The sequence below is a fragment of the Scyliorhinus canicula genome, chromosome 14 (assembly GCF_902713615.1).
Source record: "Scyliorhinus canicula chromosome 14, sScyCan1.1, whole genome shotgun sequence".
Classification (NCBI taxonomy): Eukaryota; Metazoa; Chordata; class Chondrichthyes; order Carcharhiniformes; family Scyliorhinidae; genus Scyliorhinus; species Scyliorhinus canicula.
The window spans coordinates 158,178,937-158,194,550 of NC_052159.1; the positions used below are offsets into that span (position 1 = coordinate 158,178,937).

The 15,614-nt window shown below is 52.8% G+C and overlaps 1 protein-coding gene across 2 annotated transcripts in view; it reads right to left on the reverse strand.

The window, feature by feature from the left end:
- Positions 1–443: 443 nt before the first annotated feature.
- Positions 444–15,614, reverse strand: part of LOC119977498 (uncharacterized protein CFAP97D2-like) — a 29,685-nt gene continuing 14,514 nt past the window's right edge. The window contains exons 3-6 of one of the 2 annotated variants that reach the window (XM_038818537.1): positions 14,335–14,453; positions 12,573–12,765; positions 1,382–1,430; positions 444–860 (exon numbers count right to left, since the gene is read on the reverse strand). In XM_038818537.1, coding sequence (XP_038674465.1) covers positions 1,404–1,430; positions 12,573–12,765; positions 14,335–14,453 — 339 coding nt within the window. In that variant the 3' untranslated portion in view covers positions 444–860; positions 1,382–1,403. The remainder of the gene's footprint in view (positions 861–1,381; positions 1,431–12,572; positions 12,766–14,334; positions 14,454–15,614) is intronic. The other variant, XM_038818536.1, reaches the window with a different exon arrangement.

The window sequence follows — 15,614 nt, forward strand, 5'->3', positions numbered from 1 at the left end:
TCCTGTGCTGTACTTTTCTTTGTTCTTTGTCCCAGCCAGCCTAAAACCCCCTCCCCCAATCCAATGGCCCCTAACCCCGTCAGAGTCCCAAAATCCCATCCCCCACTCAATCCCCCAACCCCAGAGCCCCAAAACCTGATCATTCCCCCTCCCCCACCAAATGTACATCACAACCACCCCATCACCAGCCCCACATTAACATGAATCCCATCATATTCCCTCTGAAACCCTCCTCTCCAATAAACCCAAATGTTTTCGCTCAACCCTCCCCGCCCCCCCCCCCCATACACCCAAAACCTCCATCCCCCATCCGAATACTCCAGCATAATCCCCAACTCCCCTGAGCCCAATCCCCTAATCTACCTCCTCAGCCAATCTCCCCTCTCCATAACCCTGACTCCTTCCCAATTCCCCCCCCCCCCCCCCCATACCCTCGCCCACTCCCCACCACCCGGCAACAGTGCGCCCCCTCCCAATAGGCTGATATCCAGAGGTCAGCTGGCCCATTGGTGCCCTTTGACCTGGGATCTTACTCAATGGGAAATTGGGACAAGTACAAATGCGTCGAGCCTGACTGTCCAATCATGTTACAACTTTCAAAAATGTTCTCACACTGGGTAAAATCAGGTGAAATAAGGTGGGTGAGGTTGAAGCTGAATCTCAGTCAGAAGTAAAGGGAGACGGTCGGTCCAATGCACCATTATTAAGAGTGAGTATTGAGGAGATGGTGTGGAGTTGGTCCGGCTGTCTCACTCTGCTCCACGTTTCTCGTTGTATTTCACTTCTTCCCCCTTTCCTAACGGTGCTTCGCTTTTACTGTTCTTGGTTCCTCCCACCAATGAGGATTTGCTTCCTTTGGGCTGGGAAAAGAAAACGCAAAATGTGGATCAGGGGAAATAAAAACTACAATTAATGAATTTAAATAAAACAAGTTGAATACTTTCAATTGTAGCCCCAAATCATAAGACCATAAGACATAGGGGCAGAATTCGGCCACTCGGCCCATCGAGTCTGCTCCGCCATTCAATTATGGCTGCTATTTCTCTCATCCCCATTCTTCTGCCTTCTCCCATAACCCCTGATCCCCTTATTAATCAACAACCTATCGATCTCTGTCTTAAAAATCCCCAAACAAACACAGAGTCTTCCATTAACGCCAATCCCTGAAATGTTCATTGAAAAAAGACAAGACTTGAATTTCTGTAGCAACTTTGAAGATGGCTTTACCACCACTGAGCTCTGGTCACTGCTGTAATGTAGGAAACACAGCAGCCAATTTGTGCACAGCAAGGTGCCACACACAGCAATGTGATATATTTTTGTGATGTTAGTTGATGGATAAGCCTTAGCACAGGACACTAGTGAGAACACCCTTACTCACCAAAATACTGCCTGCAGATCTTTCACATCAACTTGGGACCTGGGCGTAACTGTGCACAGATCATTGAAGGTAGCAGGGCAGAAGGAGAGACCAGTTAATAAGTCAAAGGGTATCCTGGACTTTATGCAATGAAAATCGCTTATTGTCACAAGTAGGCTTCAAATGAAGTTACTGTGAAAAGCCCCTAGTCGCCACATTCCGGCGCCTGTTCGGGGTTTATTAACAGGGGCAGAGTACAAGAGTGAGGAGGTGATGCTGAACTTGTACAAGATACTAGTTAGATCTCAGCTGGAATATTGTGCATAGACCTGGGTGCCTCACTATAGGAAGGAAGTGAACGTATTGGAGAGAGTGCAGGACAGGTTCCGGGGATGAGAAACCTCAGTGATGAGGATAGACTGGAGAGTTGGGACTGTCCTCCTTGGAGAGGAGAAGACTGCGAGGAGATTTGATAGAAATGTTCAAAACCATGAGGGGGCTGGACAGAGTAGATCGGGAGAAACTGTTCCCGCCTGTAAAAGGACCAGGGACGAGAGGGCACAGATTTAAAGTGATTTGCAAAAGTAGCAAATGGGAAATGGGAAGCGAAGTTGGGAATGGAGATCAATTGGGGAGTATGGAGTGAGGCACTGCGAAGGGTAAATGGGGCCTCCTCTTGTGCAAGGATGAGCCTGATACAGCTTAAGGTAGTGCAGAGGGTGCCTATGACTCGGGCGAGAATGAGTTGGTTCTTTCAGGGGGTAGCAGATGAGTGTGAGAGGTGTGGGCGAGGGCCAGCGAATCATTCACACATGTTTTGGGGTTGTGAAAAACTGGGAAGATTCTGGGCGGGAATGTTCACGGTCTTAGCCAGGATAGTGGAGGAGGGAGTGGACCCGGACCCTTTGGTGGCGATATTTGGGGTTTTGGAGAAGCTGGAGCTCATGGAGAGGAGGAAGGCCGAAGTCTTGGCCTTCGCCTCTCTGATTGCACGGCGAAGAATTTTGCTGGAGTGGCGGTCGGCATCGCCACCGGGGGTAGCAGCATGGTTGGGTGACCTGTGCGACTTCCTGCGGTTAGAGAAGATAAAGTCTGAGTTAAGGGGCTCAGCAGGGGGAGTTTGAGAAAAGGTGGGGGATGTTTGTGACCGTGTTTGAGGAGCTGTTCGTCGTTGGGGGGGGGGGGGGTGAAAAATCTGTACAGACTGTATAGTTGATTGTTGGGAAGTATGTTTCCTGGGGTGTTTATTCACTGTAACCTGTTTTGATACATGTTTGTAATAAAATACATTTTAAAAGAAAGAAGCAAATGTGATGTGAGGAAAATATTTTCACCCGATGAACAGGTTGGTATGTGCGCGGTAAGGAGCCCACACAGAGCTGAACAGGTTGGTATGTGCGCGGTAAGGAGCCCACACAGAGCTGAACAGGTTGGTATGTGCGCGGAGAGGAGCCCACACAGAGCTGAACAGGTTGGTATTTGAGCGGAGAGGAGCCCACACAGAGCTGAACAGGTTGGTATGTGCGCGGTAAGGAGCCCACACAGAGCTGAACAGGTTGGGTCAAAGGAAAAGGTGGTCCCGGTACCGGGGGAGTCGAGTCCATCTCCAAATCAGAGGAGCCTCGCGGGGGGGGGGGGGGTCAGGCAGAATGGCGCGGCCCCCAGAGTAAGACCCCACCTTAACTTGGTCAAGTTGGTGCTGAAGGCCTTCGGCTGCCCAGATTACTGATCTACAGCCGGCAATGAGGACGTTGTTTCACAGCTTCCCCAAGATGGGATCCTTTTGCAGCATCCACGGAAATCTGTCAGCACGGTGGGGAGGCACCGACTCCAATGGCAGGGGCCCCAGGGCAGTGACCAAACATGTAATCATAATCCACTCGCAATGACGCCCAGCGTTGGATTCATAGAACATAGAACCTACAGTGCAGAAGGAGGCCATTCGGCCCATCAAATCTGCACTTCAGCCTCACTTCCACCCTATCCCCGTAACCCCTCTGAACCATTTTGGTCACTAAGGGCAATTTATCACGGCCAACCCACCTAACCTGCACGTCTTTGGACTGTGGGAGGAAATCGGAGCACCCGGAGGAAACCCACGCAGACACGGGGAGAACGTGCAGACTCCGCACAGACAGTGACCCAGCAGGGAATCGAGCCTGGGTCCCTGGCGCTGTGAAGCCACAGTGCTACCCGCTGTGCTACCGTGCGGTACCGTACCGTAACGAGCCGGGGCTGTGGGCCGAATGGCCTTATCCTCTTTAAAAAGGCCCAGCGGGACGGCACGGTGGCACAGTGGTTAGCATTGCTGCCTCATGGCACCGAGGTCCCAGGTTCGATCCCGGCCCTGGGTCACTGTCTGTGTGGAGTTTGCACATTCTCCCCGTGTCTGCGTGGGTTTCACCCCTACAACCCAAAGATGTGCAGGGTAGGTGGTCGGCCATGCTAAATTGCCCCTTAATTGGAAAAATGAATTGGGTACTCTAAATTTATTTTAAAAAAGCCCAGCAGAGGTTTGTGGTCAGTAATCAATCAGAAATGTCATTCGCACACATATTTAAAAAAACATATTTCTATTAAGTCATTTATACAAAGGACATAGAATAATAGAGCACAGAAACAGGCCCTTCGGCCCTCCAAGCCTGTACCAGTCATGATACCTTGGCCAAAACCCTCAGAAAGTACAAATATATAAATATATATATAAAACCCAACCCAAACCAAAAACAGAGAATAAACAGGAAGTCTTATAATAAATAAATAACAACCAACCCCCCCCTCCCCGCCGTTCCCCATCCCCCCTGTTCCCCCATCCCCCCTCCCCGCCATTCCCCCCTCCCCCTCCCCGCCGTTCCCCCATCCCCCCTTCCCGCCATTCCCCCATCCCCCCTCCCCGCCATTCCCCCATCCCCCCTCCCCGCCATTCCCCATCCCCCCCACCCCCGCCGTTCCCCCATCCCCCCTCCCCGCCATTCCCCCATCCCCCCACCCCGCCGTTCCCCCATCCCCCCTCCCCGCCGTTCCCCCATCCCCCCTCCCCGCCGTTCCTCCATCCCCCTCCCCGCCATTCCCCCTCCCCGCCGTTCCCCCATCCCCCCGTTCCCCCATCCCCCCTCCCCGCCATTCCCCCATCCCCCCGTTCCCCCATCCCCCTCCCCCATCCCCCCTCCCCGCCATTCCCCCATCCCCCCTCCCCCGCCATTCCCCCTCCCCGCCATTCCCCCATCCCCCCTCCCCGCCATTCCCCCTCCCCGCCATTCCCCCATCCCCCCTCCCCACCATTCCTCCATCCCCCTCCCCGCCATTCCCCCATCCCCCCTCCCCGCCATTCCCCCATCCCCCCTCCCCCCGTTCCCCCATCCCCCTCCCCGCCATTCCCCCATCCCCCCTCCCCGCCATTCCCCCTCCCCCGTTCCCCCATCCCCCCTCCCCGCCGTTCCCCCATCCCCCCTCCCCGCCATATTCCCCCTCCCCGTTCCCCCATCCCCCCTCCCCCCCGTTCCCCCATCCCCCCCTCCCCGCTGTTCCCCCATCCCCCCTCCCCGCCGTTCCCCCATCCCCCCTCCCCGCCGTTCCCCCATCCCCCCTCCCCGCCGTTCCCCCATCCCCCCTCCCCGCCGATCCCCCATCCCCCCTCCCCGCCGTTCCCCCATCCCCCCTCCCCGCCGTTCCCCCATCCCCCCTCCCCGCCGTTCCCCCATCCCCCCCTCCCCGCCATTCCCCCATCCCCCTCCCCGCCGTTCCCCCATCCCCCCTCCCCCCCCATTCCCCCATCCCCCTCCCCGCCGTTCCCCCATCCCCCCTCCCCGCCGTTCCCCCATCCCCCCTCCCCGCCGTTCCCCCATCCCCCCTCCCCGCCGGTCTCCCATCCCCCCTTCCCACCATTCCCCTCCATTCCCCCTCCCCGCCATTCCCCCATCCCCCCTCCCCGCTGTTCCCCCATCCCCCCTCCCCGCCATTTCCCCCATCCCCCCTCCCCGCTGTTCCCCCATCCCCCCTCCCCGCCGTTCCCCCATCCCCCCTCCCCACCGTTCCTCCATCCCCCCTCCCCGCCATTCCCCCATCCCCCCTCCCCACCGTTCCCCCCATCCCCCTCCCCGCCATTCCCCATCCCCCCTCCCCGCCATTCCCCCATCCCCCCTCCCCGCCATTCCCCCATCCCCCCTCCCCGCCGTTCCCCCATCCCCCCTCCCCGCCGTTCCCCCATCCCCCCTCCCCGCCGTTCCCCCATCCCCCCTCCCCGCCGTTCCCCCTCCCTCCTCCCCGCCGTTTCCACCCCCTCCCCGCCATTTCCCTCCATTCCCCCATCCCCCCCTCCCCGTCATTCTCCCCCATCTCCCATCCCCGCCGTTCACCCCCATCCCCACCATTCCCCCCATCCCCACCATTCCCCCCATCCCCGCCATTCCCCTCCATTCCCCCATCCCCGCCATTCCCCTCCATTCCCCCATCCCCGCCATTCCCCTCCATTCCCCCATCCCCCCATCCCCCTCCATTCCCCCATCCCCGTCATTCTCCCCCATCTCCCCTCCCCGCCATTCCCCCCCCCTCCCCATTCCCCTCAGATCCACACAGTCGATCCCCGCTGTCAGCGGGTCTGCCACCTTGGCCAGGCCCTCCTGATCCTCCCTCTTCTGTTGCCTGAACCTTTTGTTCAGGAAGTCCACCAACTACTCTGTCGCCCATTGGGCTGGTAGAGTCGGCCCTTTACCCGCTGCCATCTTCCCCTGTGGCGCATGTAGAGTTTCTTCTTTGTGCAGCTCCTTTCTTCTAGACCCACTTCTGGTCCGCGGATCCACCCACTGGCCTCACCAGTGGAGTATAACTTTCCTCCACCATCTCTGCACCTATTTGCTCCAAAACATCCACCCGGGAACTGGGGAAAAGGACTGAGAAACTAGTTGTCAAACGTGCGACCCTCACACCATGGCCGCCACCGGAAGGCTCCTGCCTGTACACATATTGATGGAAAATCACCACCAAGCCTTCTTTCTCGATGTGGGCAAAGCGGCGCTCGGCCGCCGGCAGGGTCCTGGAAACAAAGGCAATAGGCCGCTCTGAACCATCCAGCATTTGATGCACCAACACCTCTCCGATCCCGTACAGCTGATGATCACAGGTTTCCAAGGGTCAAAGTGCACCAGCAAGCCCGAGGTCGTCAGCCGCTTTATTCGCTGGAAGGCGGTTTCCTGGTCGGAGCTCCAAAGCCATTTGGAGTTTTTCCTCAAAAGAGAATGTAGCGGGTCCGGAATGACAGCCAGATGTGGAATGAATTTTCCATAATAATTAACGAGGCCTAAGAAGAACCTCAGAGACGCGGTGTCGGTGGGAGCCGGAGCCATTTGGAGGCTGTCCGCCGCGGGGTGGAGGTCACTCGGTGGCCCAGATAGACCACCTCGCGCAAACGAAAAACGCATTTCTCTTGACACGGAATCAGCGGAGTTCGGCCTCCAGATTGTTCAGGTGTTCCTCTCGCGAGGTGCCGGTGACCAAACCATCATCCAGATAAACGGCCACCCGCGGTAATCCACGTGGCGGGGATTCCGTGGTGCGCTGAAAAATGGCGCATGCGGCTGTCATCCCAAAAGGCAACGGCGTGGATTCAAATAGGCCCCATTGGGTGTTGATGGTGACATAACACCGCAAAGCCTCATCCAGCGGCAGCTGCAGATACGCATTTCTAACGTTTAATTTTGTGAATGTAATCTCGCTACTCACTTTGGCGTAAAGGTCTCCTATTGACGGAAGTGGGTATTTGTCCAGGCGGGAAGCGGTATTCACGGTTAATTTATAATCCCCACAAATACGGAAGCTTGAGGACGGGAAAACCGGAGCAGCAAAACGAACTGGATTATGTCCAATGTTTTCAGACGATCCAACTCTGAATTAACTTTGTCAAATAAGGAGTACAGACCAGGGCGGGTCCGGAGAAACAGAGGCTGGGCCAGAGGTGAATCCTTGCTTCGGCCCCTCTGCTGGTGCCGAGCTCTGGGAGGAATACTGCGGGCAACTTCCCCAAAACAGCACATAGACCACCCAGCTGACCTGCAGAATTCAACTCCAATCTAAGTGTAAATGGTGGAGCCAATCGTAGCCCCACAAAGTAGGCCCGTCCCCATTAACGGCGATTGGGCTTCTGGTGACATACACTACAGGGCCTTCGATGTCCCGGCAATTAACAGTTGTTCTCCAGTACAGGTGATGAAACGCGCCGTGGAATTAGATAGTCCAGCACCCGGGTCCCTCTTCAAATATCTTCAAAGGTTTTAAAGCCGACACCGACACTGCCACTCCGATGTCAAGTTCCATTTGCAACAGATGGCCATCTACCCGGATGGGAACAGTGATGGGGGCTGCTTGAGGCGCTGAGGCATAGTGTCAAAGGAACTCTTAGAACATAGAACATAGAACATTACAGCGCAGTACGGGCCCTTCGGCCCTCGATGTTGCGCCGACCTGTGAAACCATCTGAAGCCTATCTGACCTACACTATTCCATTTTCATCCATATGCCTATCCAGTGACCACTTAAATGCCCTTAAAGTTGGCGAGTCTACTACTGTTGCAGGCAGGGAGTTCCACACCCCTACTACTCTCTGAGTAAAGAAACTGCCTCTGACATCTGTCCTATATCTACCACCCCTCAATTTAAAGCTATGTCCCCTCGTGTTGATCATCACCGTCCGAGGAAAAAGACTCTCACTGTCCACCCTATCTAACCCTCTGACTATCTTATATGTCTCTATTAAGTCACCTCTCAGCCTTCTCCTCTTGAACGAAAACAACCTCAATTCCCTGAGCCTTTCCTCGTAAGACCTTCCCTCCATACCAGGCAACATCCTAGTAAATCTCCTCTGAACCCTTTCCAAAGCTTCCACATCCTTCCTATAATGTGGTGACCAGAACTGCACGCAGTACTCCAGGTGCGGCCGCACCAGAGTTATGTACAGCTGCAGCATGACCTTGTGGCTCCGAAACTCAATCCCCCTCCTGATAAAGGTTAGCACACCATATGCCTTCTTAACAGCCCTATTAACCTGGGTGGCAACTTTCAGGGATTTATGTACCTGGATGCCGAGATCTCTCTGTTCATCTACACTACCAAGAATCTTGCCATTAGCCCAGTACTCTGCATTCCTGTTACTCCTTCCAAAGTGAACCACCTCTCACTTTTCCGCATTAAACTCCATCTGCCACCTCTCAGCCCAGCTCTGCAGCTTATCTATGTCCCTCTGTATCCTATAACATCCTTCAGCACTATCCACAACTCCACCGACCTTCGTGTCATCTGCAAATTTACTAACCCACCCTTCTACACCCTCTTCCAGGTCATTTATAAAAATGACAAACAGCAGTGGCCCCAAAACAGATCCTTGCAGTACACCACTAGTAACTGAACTCCAGGATGAACATTTGCCATCAACCACCACCCTCTGTCTTCTTTCAGCTAGCCAATTACTGATCCAAACCGCTAAATCACCTTCAATCCCATACTTCCTTATTTTCTGCAATAGCCTACCGTGTGGAACCTTATCAAACGCCTTACTGAAATCCATATACACCACATCAACCGCTTTACCCTCATCCACCTGTTTGGTCACCTTCTCAAAAAACTCAATAAGGTTTGTGAGGCATGACCTACCCTTCACAAAACCGTGTTGACTATCGCTAATCAACTTGTTCTTTTCAAGATGATTATAAACCCTATCTCTTACAACCTTTTCCAACATTTTACCCACAACCGAAGTAAAGCTCACAGGTCTATAATTACCAGGGTTGTCTCTAATCCCCTTCTTGAACAAGGGGACAATATTTGCTATCCTCCAGTCTTCCGGCACTATTCCTGTCGACAAAGACGACATAAAGATCAAGGACAAAGGCTCTGCAATCTCCTCCCTGGCTTCCCAGAGAATCCTAGGATAAATCCCATCTGGCCCAGGGGACTTATCTATTTTTACACTTTCCAAAATTGCTAACCATTCCTCCTTGTGAACCTCAATTCCATCTAGCCTGGTCGACTGAACCTGAGTATTTTCCTCGACAACATTGTCTTTCTCCAGTGTAAACACTGATGAAAAATACCCATTTAACACTTCCCCTATCTCCTCTGATTCCACACACAACCTTCCACTACTATCCTTGATTGGCCCAAATCTTACGCTAGTCATTCTTTTGTTCCTGATATACCTATAGAAAGCCTTAGGGTTTTCCTTGATTCTATCCACCAATGACTTTTCGTGTCCTCTCCTCGCTTAATTACAAGTTAGCCAGGAAGGACCTAAAGGGAGCTTAACTCTCCCTTTAGGTCCTTCCTGGCTAACTTGTAACTCTCAAGTGCCCTAACTGAGCCTTCATGTCTCATCCTAACATAAGCCTTCTTCTTCCTCTTGACAAGTGCTTCGACTTCCTTAGTAAACCACGGTTCCCTTGCTCGACAACTTCCTCCCTGCCTGACAGGTACATACTTATCAAGGACACGCAGTAGCTGTTCCTTGAAAAAGCTCCACATTTCGATTGTACCCATCCCCTGCAGTTTCCTTCCCCATCCTATACATCCTAAATCTTGCCGAATAGCATCATAATTGCCTTTCCCCCAGCTATAATTCTTGCCTTGCGGTATATACCTATCCCTGCCCATTGCTAAAGTAAACATAACCAAATTGTGATCACTATCACCAAAGTGCTCACCTACATCTAAATCTAACACCTGGCCGGGTTCATTACCCAGTACCAAATCCAATGTGGCCTCGCCCCTTGTTGGCCTGTCTACATACTGTGTCAGAAAACCCTCCTGCACACACTGCACAAAAACTGACCCATCTATAGTACTCAAACTATAGTATTTCCAGTCAATATTTGGAAAGTTAAAGTCCCCCATAACAACTACCCTGTTACTCTCGCTCCTGTTGAGAATCATCTTTGCAATCCTTTCCTCTACATCTCCGGAACTATTCGGAGGTCTATAGACAACTCCCAACAGGGTGACCTCTCCTCTCCTGTTCCTAACCTCGGCCCATACTACCTCAGTAGACGAGTCCTCAAACGTCCTTTCTACCACCGTAATACTTTCCTTGATTAACAATGCCACACCCCCCCCTCTTTTACCATCTTCTCTGTTCTTACAGAAACATCTAAATCCTGGAACCTGCAACACCCATTCCTGTCCCTGCTCTACCCATGTCTCCGAAATCGCCACAACATCGAGATCCCAGGTACCAACCCATGCTGCAAGCTCACCCACCTTATTCCGGATGCTCCTGGTGTTGAAGTAGACACACTTCAAACCAGCGTCCTGCTTGCCGGTGCCCTCTTTCGAACTTTTAACCCTATCCCTGACCTCACTACTCTCAACGTCCTGTACACTGGGACTACAATTTAGGTTCCCATCCCCCTGCTGAATTAGTTTAAACCCCCCCGAAGAGCACTAGCAAATCTCCCCCCCAGGATATTGGTACCACTCTGGTTCAGGTGAAGACCATCCTGTTTGTAGAGGTCCCACCTACCCCAGAATGAGCCCCAATTATCCAGGAAACCAAAACCCTCCCTCATGCACCATCCCTGTAGCCATGTGTTCAACTCCTCTCTCTCCTTAATTTCTCACTTCGCTAGCACGTGGCACAGGTAACAACCCAGAGATAACAACTCCGTTTGTTCTAGCTCTCAGCTTCCACCCTAGCTCCCTGAATTTCTGTCTCAAATCTCCATCTCTCTTCCTCCCTCAGTAATACACACAGTGACACTGTTGGCATTTCAGCACTCCCTCAGTAATACACACAGTGACTCTGTTGGCAGTTCAGCACCCCCTCAGTAATACACAGAGACACTGCTGGCAATTCAGCACTCCGTCAGTAATACACGCAGTGACACTGTTGGCAGTTCAGCACTCCCTCAGTAATACACACAGTGACACTGTTGGCAGTTCAACACTCCCTCAGTAATACACACAGTGACACTGTTGGCAATTCAGCACTCCCTCAGTAATACACAGAATGTCAGCCTTGATATTTGGGCTCAAGATCTGGAGAGAGACTTGAACCCAGAATCCTCTGAGTCAGAGGTGAGATATTGAGACACAGCTGACACCTTAAATTCAGAACGTGTGGGTGGAGAGTTGCGGGGAGTTCTGGGGAGATGGGATTTTGTGCCACAAACTACTTCAACATCCTTTACCCACAAATCCTTTAAATTTACACTGCTTGTTTTTGCTTTTGCCTTTTTAATAATAAAAACCCTGTGCAAAGCTTTGTAATGTACCTCGGGAGTAATACAGCACATTGCAATGTGCCTCTGTGGGGTAGTCACGCGGATAAATCAACATCGTTCACAGGAAATAAGACACTGTACAGTTACTGGGGTGGCTTCAATGAGTGGCTTCACTAGCGGCTTTTCACGGTAACTTCATTTGAAGCCTACTTGTGACAATAAGTGATTTTCATTCCATTTCATTTCAAATCTGACACTGTACGTCATTGGGACAGGTGAACAAAAGGTAGATTTTAAGGAGAATCCTAAAAGGGGGGGGGGGGGGGTTGCGGGCGGGGGGGGGGGGGGGGGGTGCGAGGTGAGGCCGAGAAGTAGAGTGGAGAATTTCAGAGCTTGGGACTCGGGCAGCTGGAGGCTCAGCCACCAAGGAGGAGGAGATGAAGATTAAGGATGCGTAAGAGGCCAGTACTGAAGGAGCACACAGACCTCGGGTGGGTTGAATGGAGGTTTTTGAACAGCCTGGCAGGTAAAGAGTTAAAAGAAGCAAAATACTGCAGATGCTGGAAATCTCAACCGATTTAGCCGAGGATGCTGAAAAGGCCCAGCAGGTGGGTACAGCAGCACCGCTGGAGAGAGAAGCAGGGTCAATGTTTCGAGTCTGGCGTGGCTGCTCTGAACTGAAGATTGTTGGGAAATCGGGGAGGGGGTGGGTGGAACAACGAGAAAGCCAAGGGATAGATTACAGGGCAGGGGAGATTAAATGATAAACGTGTCACGGAACAGAAGACAAGGGGAGGAGTAACGATAGTTTTAAAGAATAGACTTTTGGTCCAGAGTAGGTGTTAATAGCAGAAAATGGGTCAGAGCTATCTGAAAGCAATAGTCCAACGCCGGCATCTCCACATCAAGGCGAATCAAGGCAGGGGAGGGAATTAAATTATTCATGGATGCAGCAGACACACGACTGGGCGCGGAGCACTGATGCTGCCCACAGATTCTGAGAGAGTTACCTTTGAGTTCTGTGCATTGTACCAGCCACGGGGGTATCGAGCAATGTGGTCCATGAGTTTCTCAGCTTTGTACCAGTCCTGGTGCCATTTGAGATGATCGTACTGGGGCTGGACCAGCTTGAGGCGTTCCTGCATGGTCTTGTTCTCTTGATTGACTCTCAGTTGTTCTCGTTGACGCTTTTCACTGTTCAAACTGATAATTGGAAAGGTGACACTTTAAGATAAAGCTCTCATTCATTCACAGCGCCAGGTTGGGAGGTGGTGGTATAATGGTATTGTCACGAGGCTGATAATCCAGGGGCTCAGGGCAATGTTCTGGGGATCTTGGTTCAAATCTCACAACGACACATGGTGAAATTCAATCAAATCTCTGGAATTAAAAGCCTAATGATGGCCATGAAAACATTGCCAACGGTCATAAGGACCCATCTGATTCATTCATTTTATGGTAGCACACTGGCTAGCACAGTTGTTTCACAGCGCCAGGGTCCCAGGTTCGATTCCCGGCTTGGGTCACTTTCTGTGCGGAGTCTGCACGTCCTCCCCGTGTGTGCGTGGGTTTCCTCCGGGTGCTCCGGTTTCCCCCCACAGTCCAAAGATGTGCGGGTTACGTGGATTGGCCATGCTAAATTGCCCCTTAGTGTCAAAAAAAAAGGTTAGGTGGGGTTACGGGTTACAGGGATAGGGTGGAGGTGTGGGCCTAGGTAGGGTGCTCTTTCAGAGGGTCAGTGCCAACTCAATGGGCTGAATGGCCTTCTTCAGCACTGTAGGGATTTTATGGATTGTATGAAATACATTGTGTTATGCATGTACTGAACAATCTGAGTGGCTATGGGGCCATACACACCTAATGTGGGCAGCACGGTAGCATGGTGGTTAGCATAAATGCTTCACAGCTCCAGGGTCCCAGGTTCAATTCCCGGCTGGGCCACTGTCTGTGTGGAGTCTGCACGTCCTCCCCGTGTCTGCGTGGGTTTCCTCCGGGTGCTCCGGTTTCCTCCCACAGTCCAAAGATGTGCGGGTTAGGTGGATTGGCCATGCTAAATTGCCCTTAGTGTCAAAGTAAGGTTAATGTGGGGGGGGTTACTGGTATAGGGTGGATACGTTAGGCTTGAGTAGGGTGATCATTGCTCGGCACAACATCGAGGGCTGAAGGGCCTGTTCTGTGCTGTACTGTTCTATGTTCTAAGGTGATTGGCAAAGTGAGGATATAAAGCTGACACAGTGAGATTTGATCTGGGGTGTGTTACTGTTGAAAGTGTGGTGGAAGCAGATTTAATATTAACTTTCAAAAGGGAATGAGAGAAATGCTGGATTTCTGTTTTTACAGAGCTGTGGGACAGAGCAAGGGAAGTGGAACTAATTGGATAAACCTCTCAAAGAGAGGGCACAGGCTGGCTGGGCAGAATGGCCTCCATCTGTACGAATGCAAATATCGCTACAGTCCCAGGCGACCGTGGGCTGTTCTCCCCTTTGAGAGCCGACTGGTGGTGATTCAACCTGAGGGTCACCACACCTTGGGCGAGGGGCAAGGTTGCGAAGGTGGGGCCTTTGGGCATAACCTCAGCCGTTCCGGGTGTTGAACCCGCGCTGCTGGCTTCGCTCTGCATCACGAACCTGACGTCCCGTCAACTGAGCTAACCCCCCCCCCACTTCTGTACTGTATGGTTCCATGAAAATAAAACTTGCCACAGACTGTAAAACCATTGCCACACATCTACATCACTGTCAGAATGTGCAGCCACTCAGTCAGGACTGTTACCTTCTCAGTTTATACTCGTTCTTGTTGTCAATGCGGCTTGTGGTCCTCATGATGGTCGACATCTTTTGAAGCAACAGCCGGTTATCTCTTTCAATGGTGGACAGTCTATCTTCCTCAAGCTGTGAGGTGAGATACAAAATACAGTCAGCAACCTTTCAATCTGTTCGTCATGAGAAAGTACAAATCCGTATATTGCACATTAAGGATGTGAAACCGACTCTCTGGCCATGGCTGGTTACCATGGAAACTTTGCCAGTCTCTCAAAAAACAGGCTTGGGCCGCGAGCCAATAGCCACACTGCGCCCGAAAGGCAGCTCGCCACGGCACTGCATGGCCGCTAAAAGCCAGGAGATCCCGCACCTGGGATCTACCCGAATCGCAATGCTTCACGATCCAACGCGATCTGACGAAACACTGTGGCCGGGATCACTTTTTGCCAAATCTGCGTATTAGAGCGAGACAGCTCGTCTCACTCTAACGTACAGATTCTCGAGGTACCCGAGCCTTTGGGATTCACCCCCTCTGCTGTGGAACCTCGGGCCAGCGCTGTCACCACTGGTCTCCACAAATGTCGGAAGGGCATAGAACATAGAACATAGAACAGTACAGCACAGAACAGGCCCTTCGGCCCTCAATGTTGTGCCGAGCCATGATCACCCTACTCAAACCCACGTATCCACCCTATACCCGTAACCCAACAACCCCCCCCCCCTTAACCTTACTTTAATTAGGACACTACGGGCAATTTAGCATGGCCAATCCACCTAACCCGCACATCTTTGGACTGTGGGAGGGAACCGGAGCACCCGGAGGAAACCCACGCACACATGGGGAGGACGTGCAGACTCCACACAGACAGTGACCCAGCCGGGAATCGAACCTGGGACCCTGGAGCTGTGAAGCATTTATGCTAACCACCATGCTACCCTGCTGCCCATCACTTGGGAGGATCTCCCAGGGGATGGGAGGGTCCCAGCTGCATGTACTTTGGGCAGGGTGGGCAGCCTTGGGAGGGTCTCCCAGGGGATGGGAGGGTCCCAGCTGCATGTACTTTGGGCAGGGTGGGCAGCCTTGGGAGGGTCTCCCAGGGGATGGGAGGGTCCCAGCTGCATGTACTTTGGGCAGGGTGGGCAGCCTTGGGAGGGTCTCCCAGGGGATGGGAGGGTCCCAGCTGCATGTACTTTGGGCAGGGTGGGCAGCCTTGGGAGGGTCTCCCAGGGGATGGGAGGGTCCCAGCTGCATGTACTTTGGGCAGGGTGGGCAGCCTTGGGAGGGTCTCC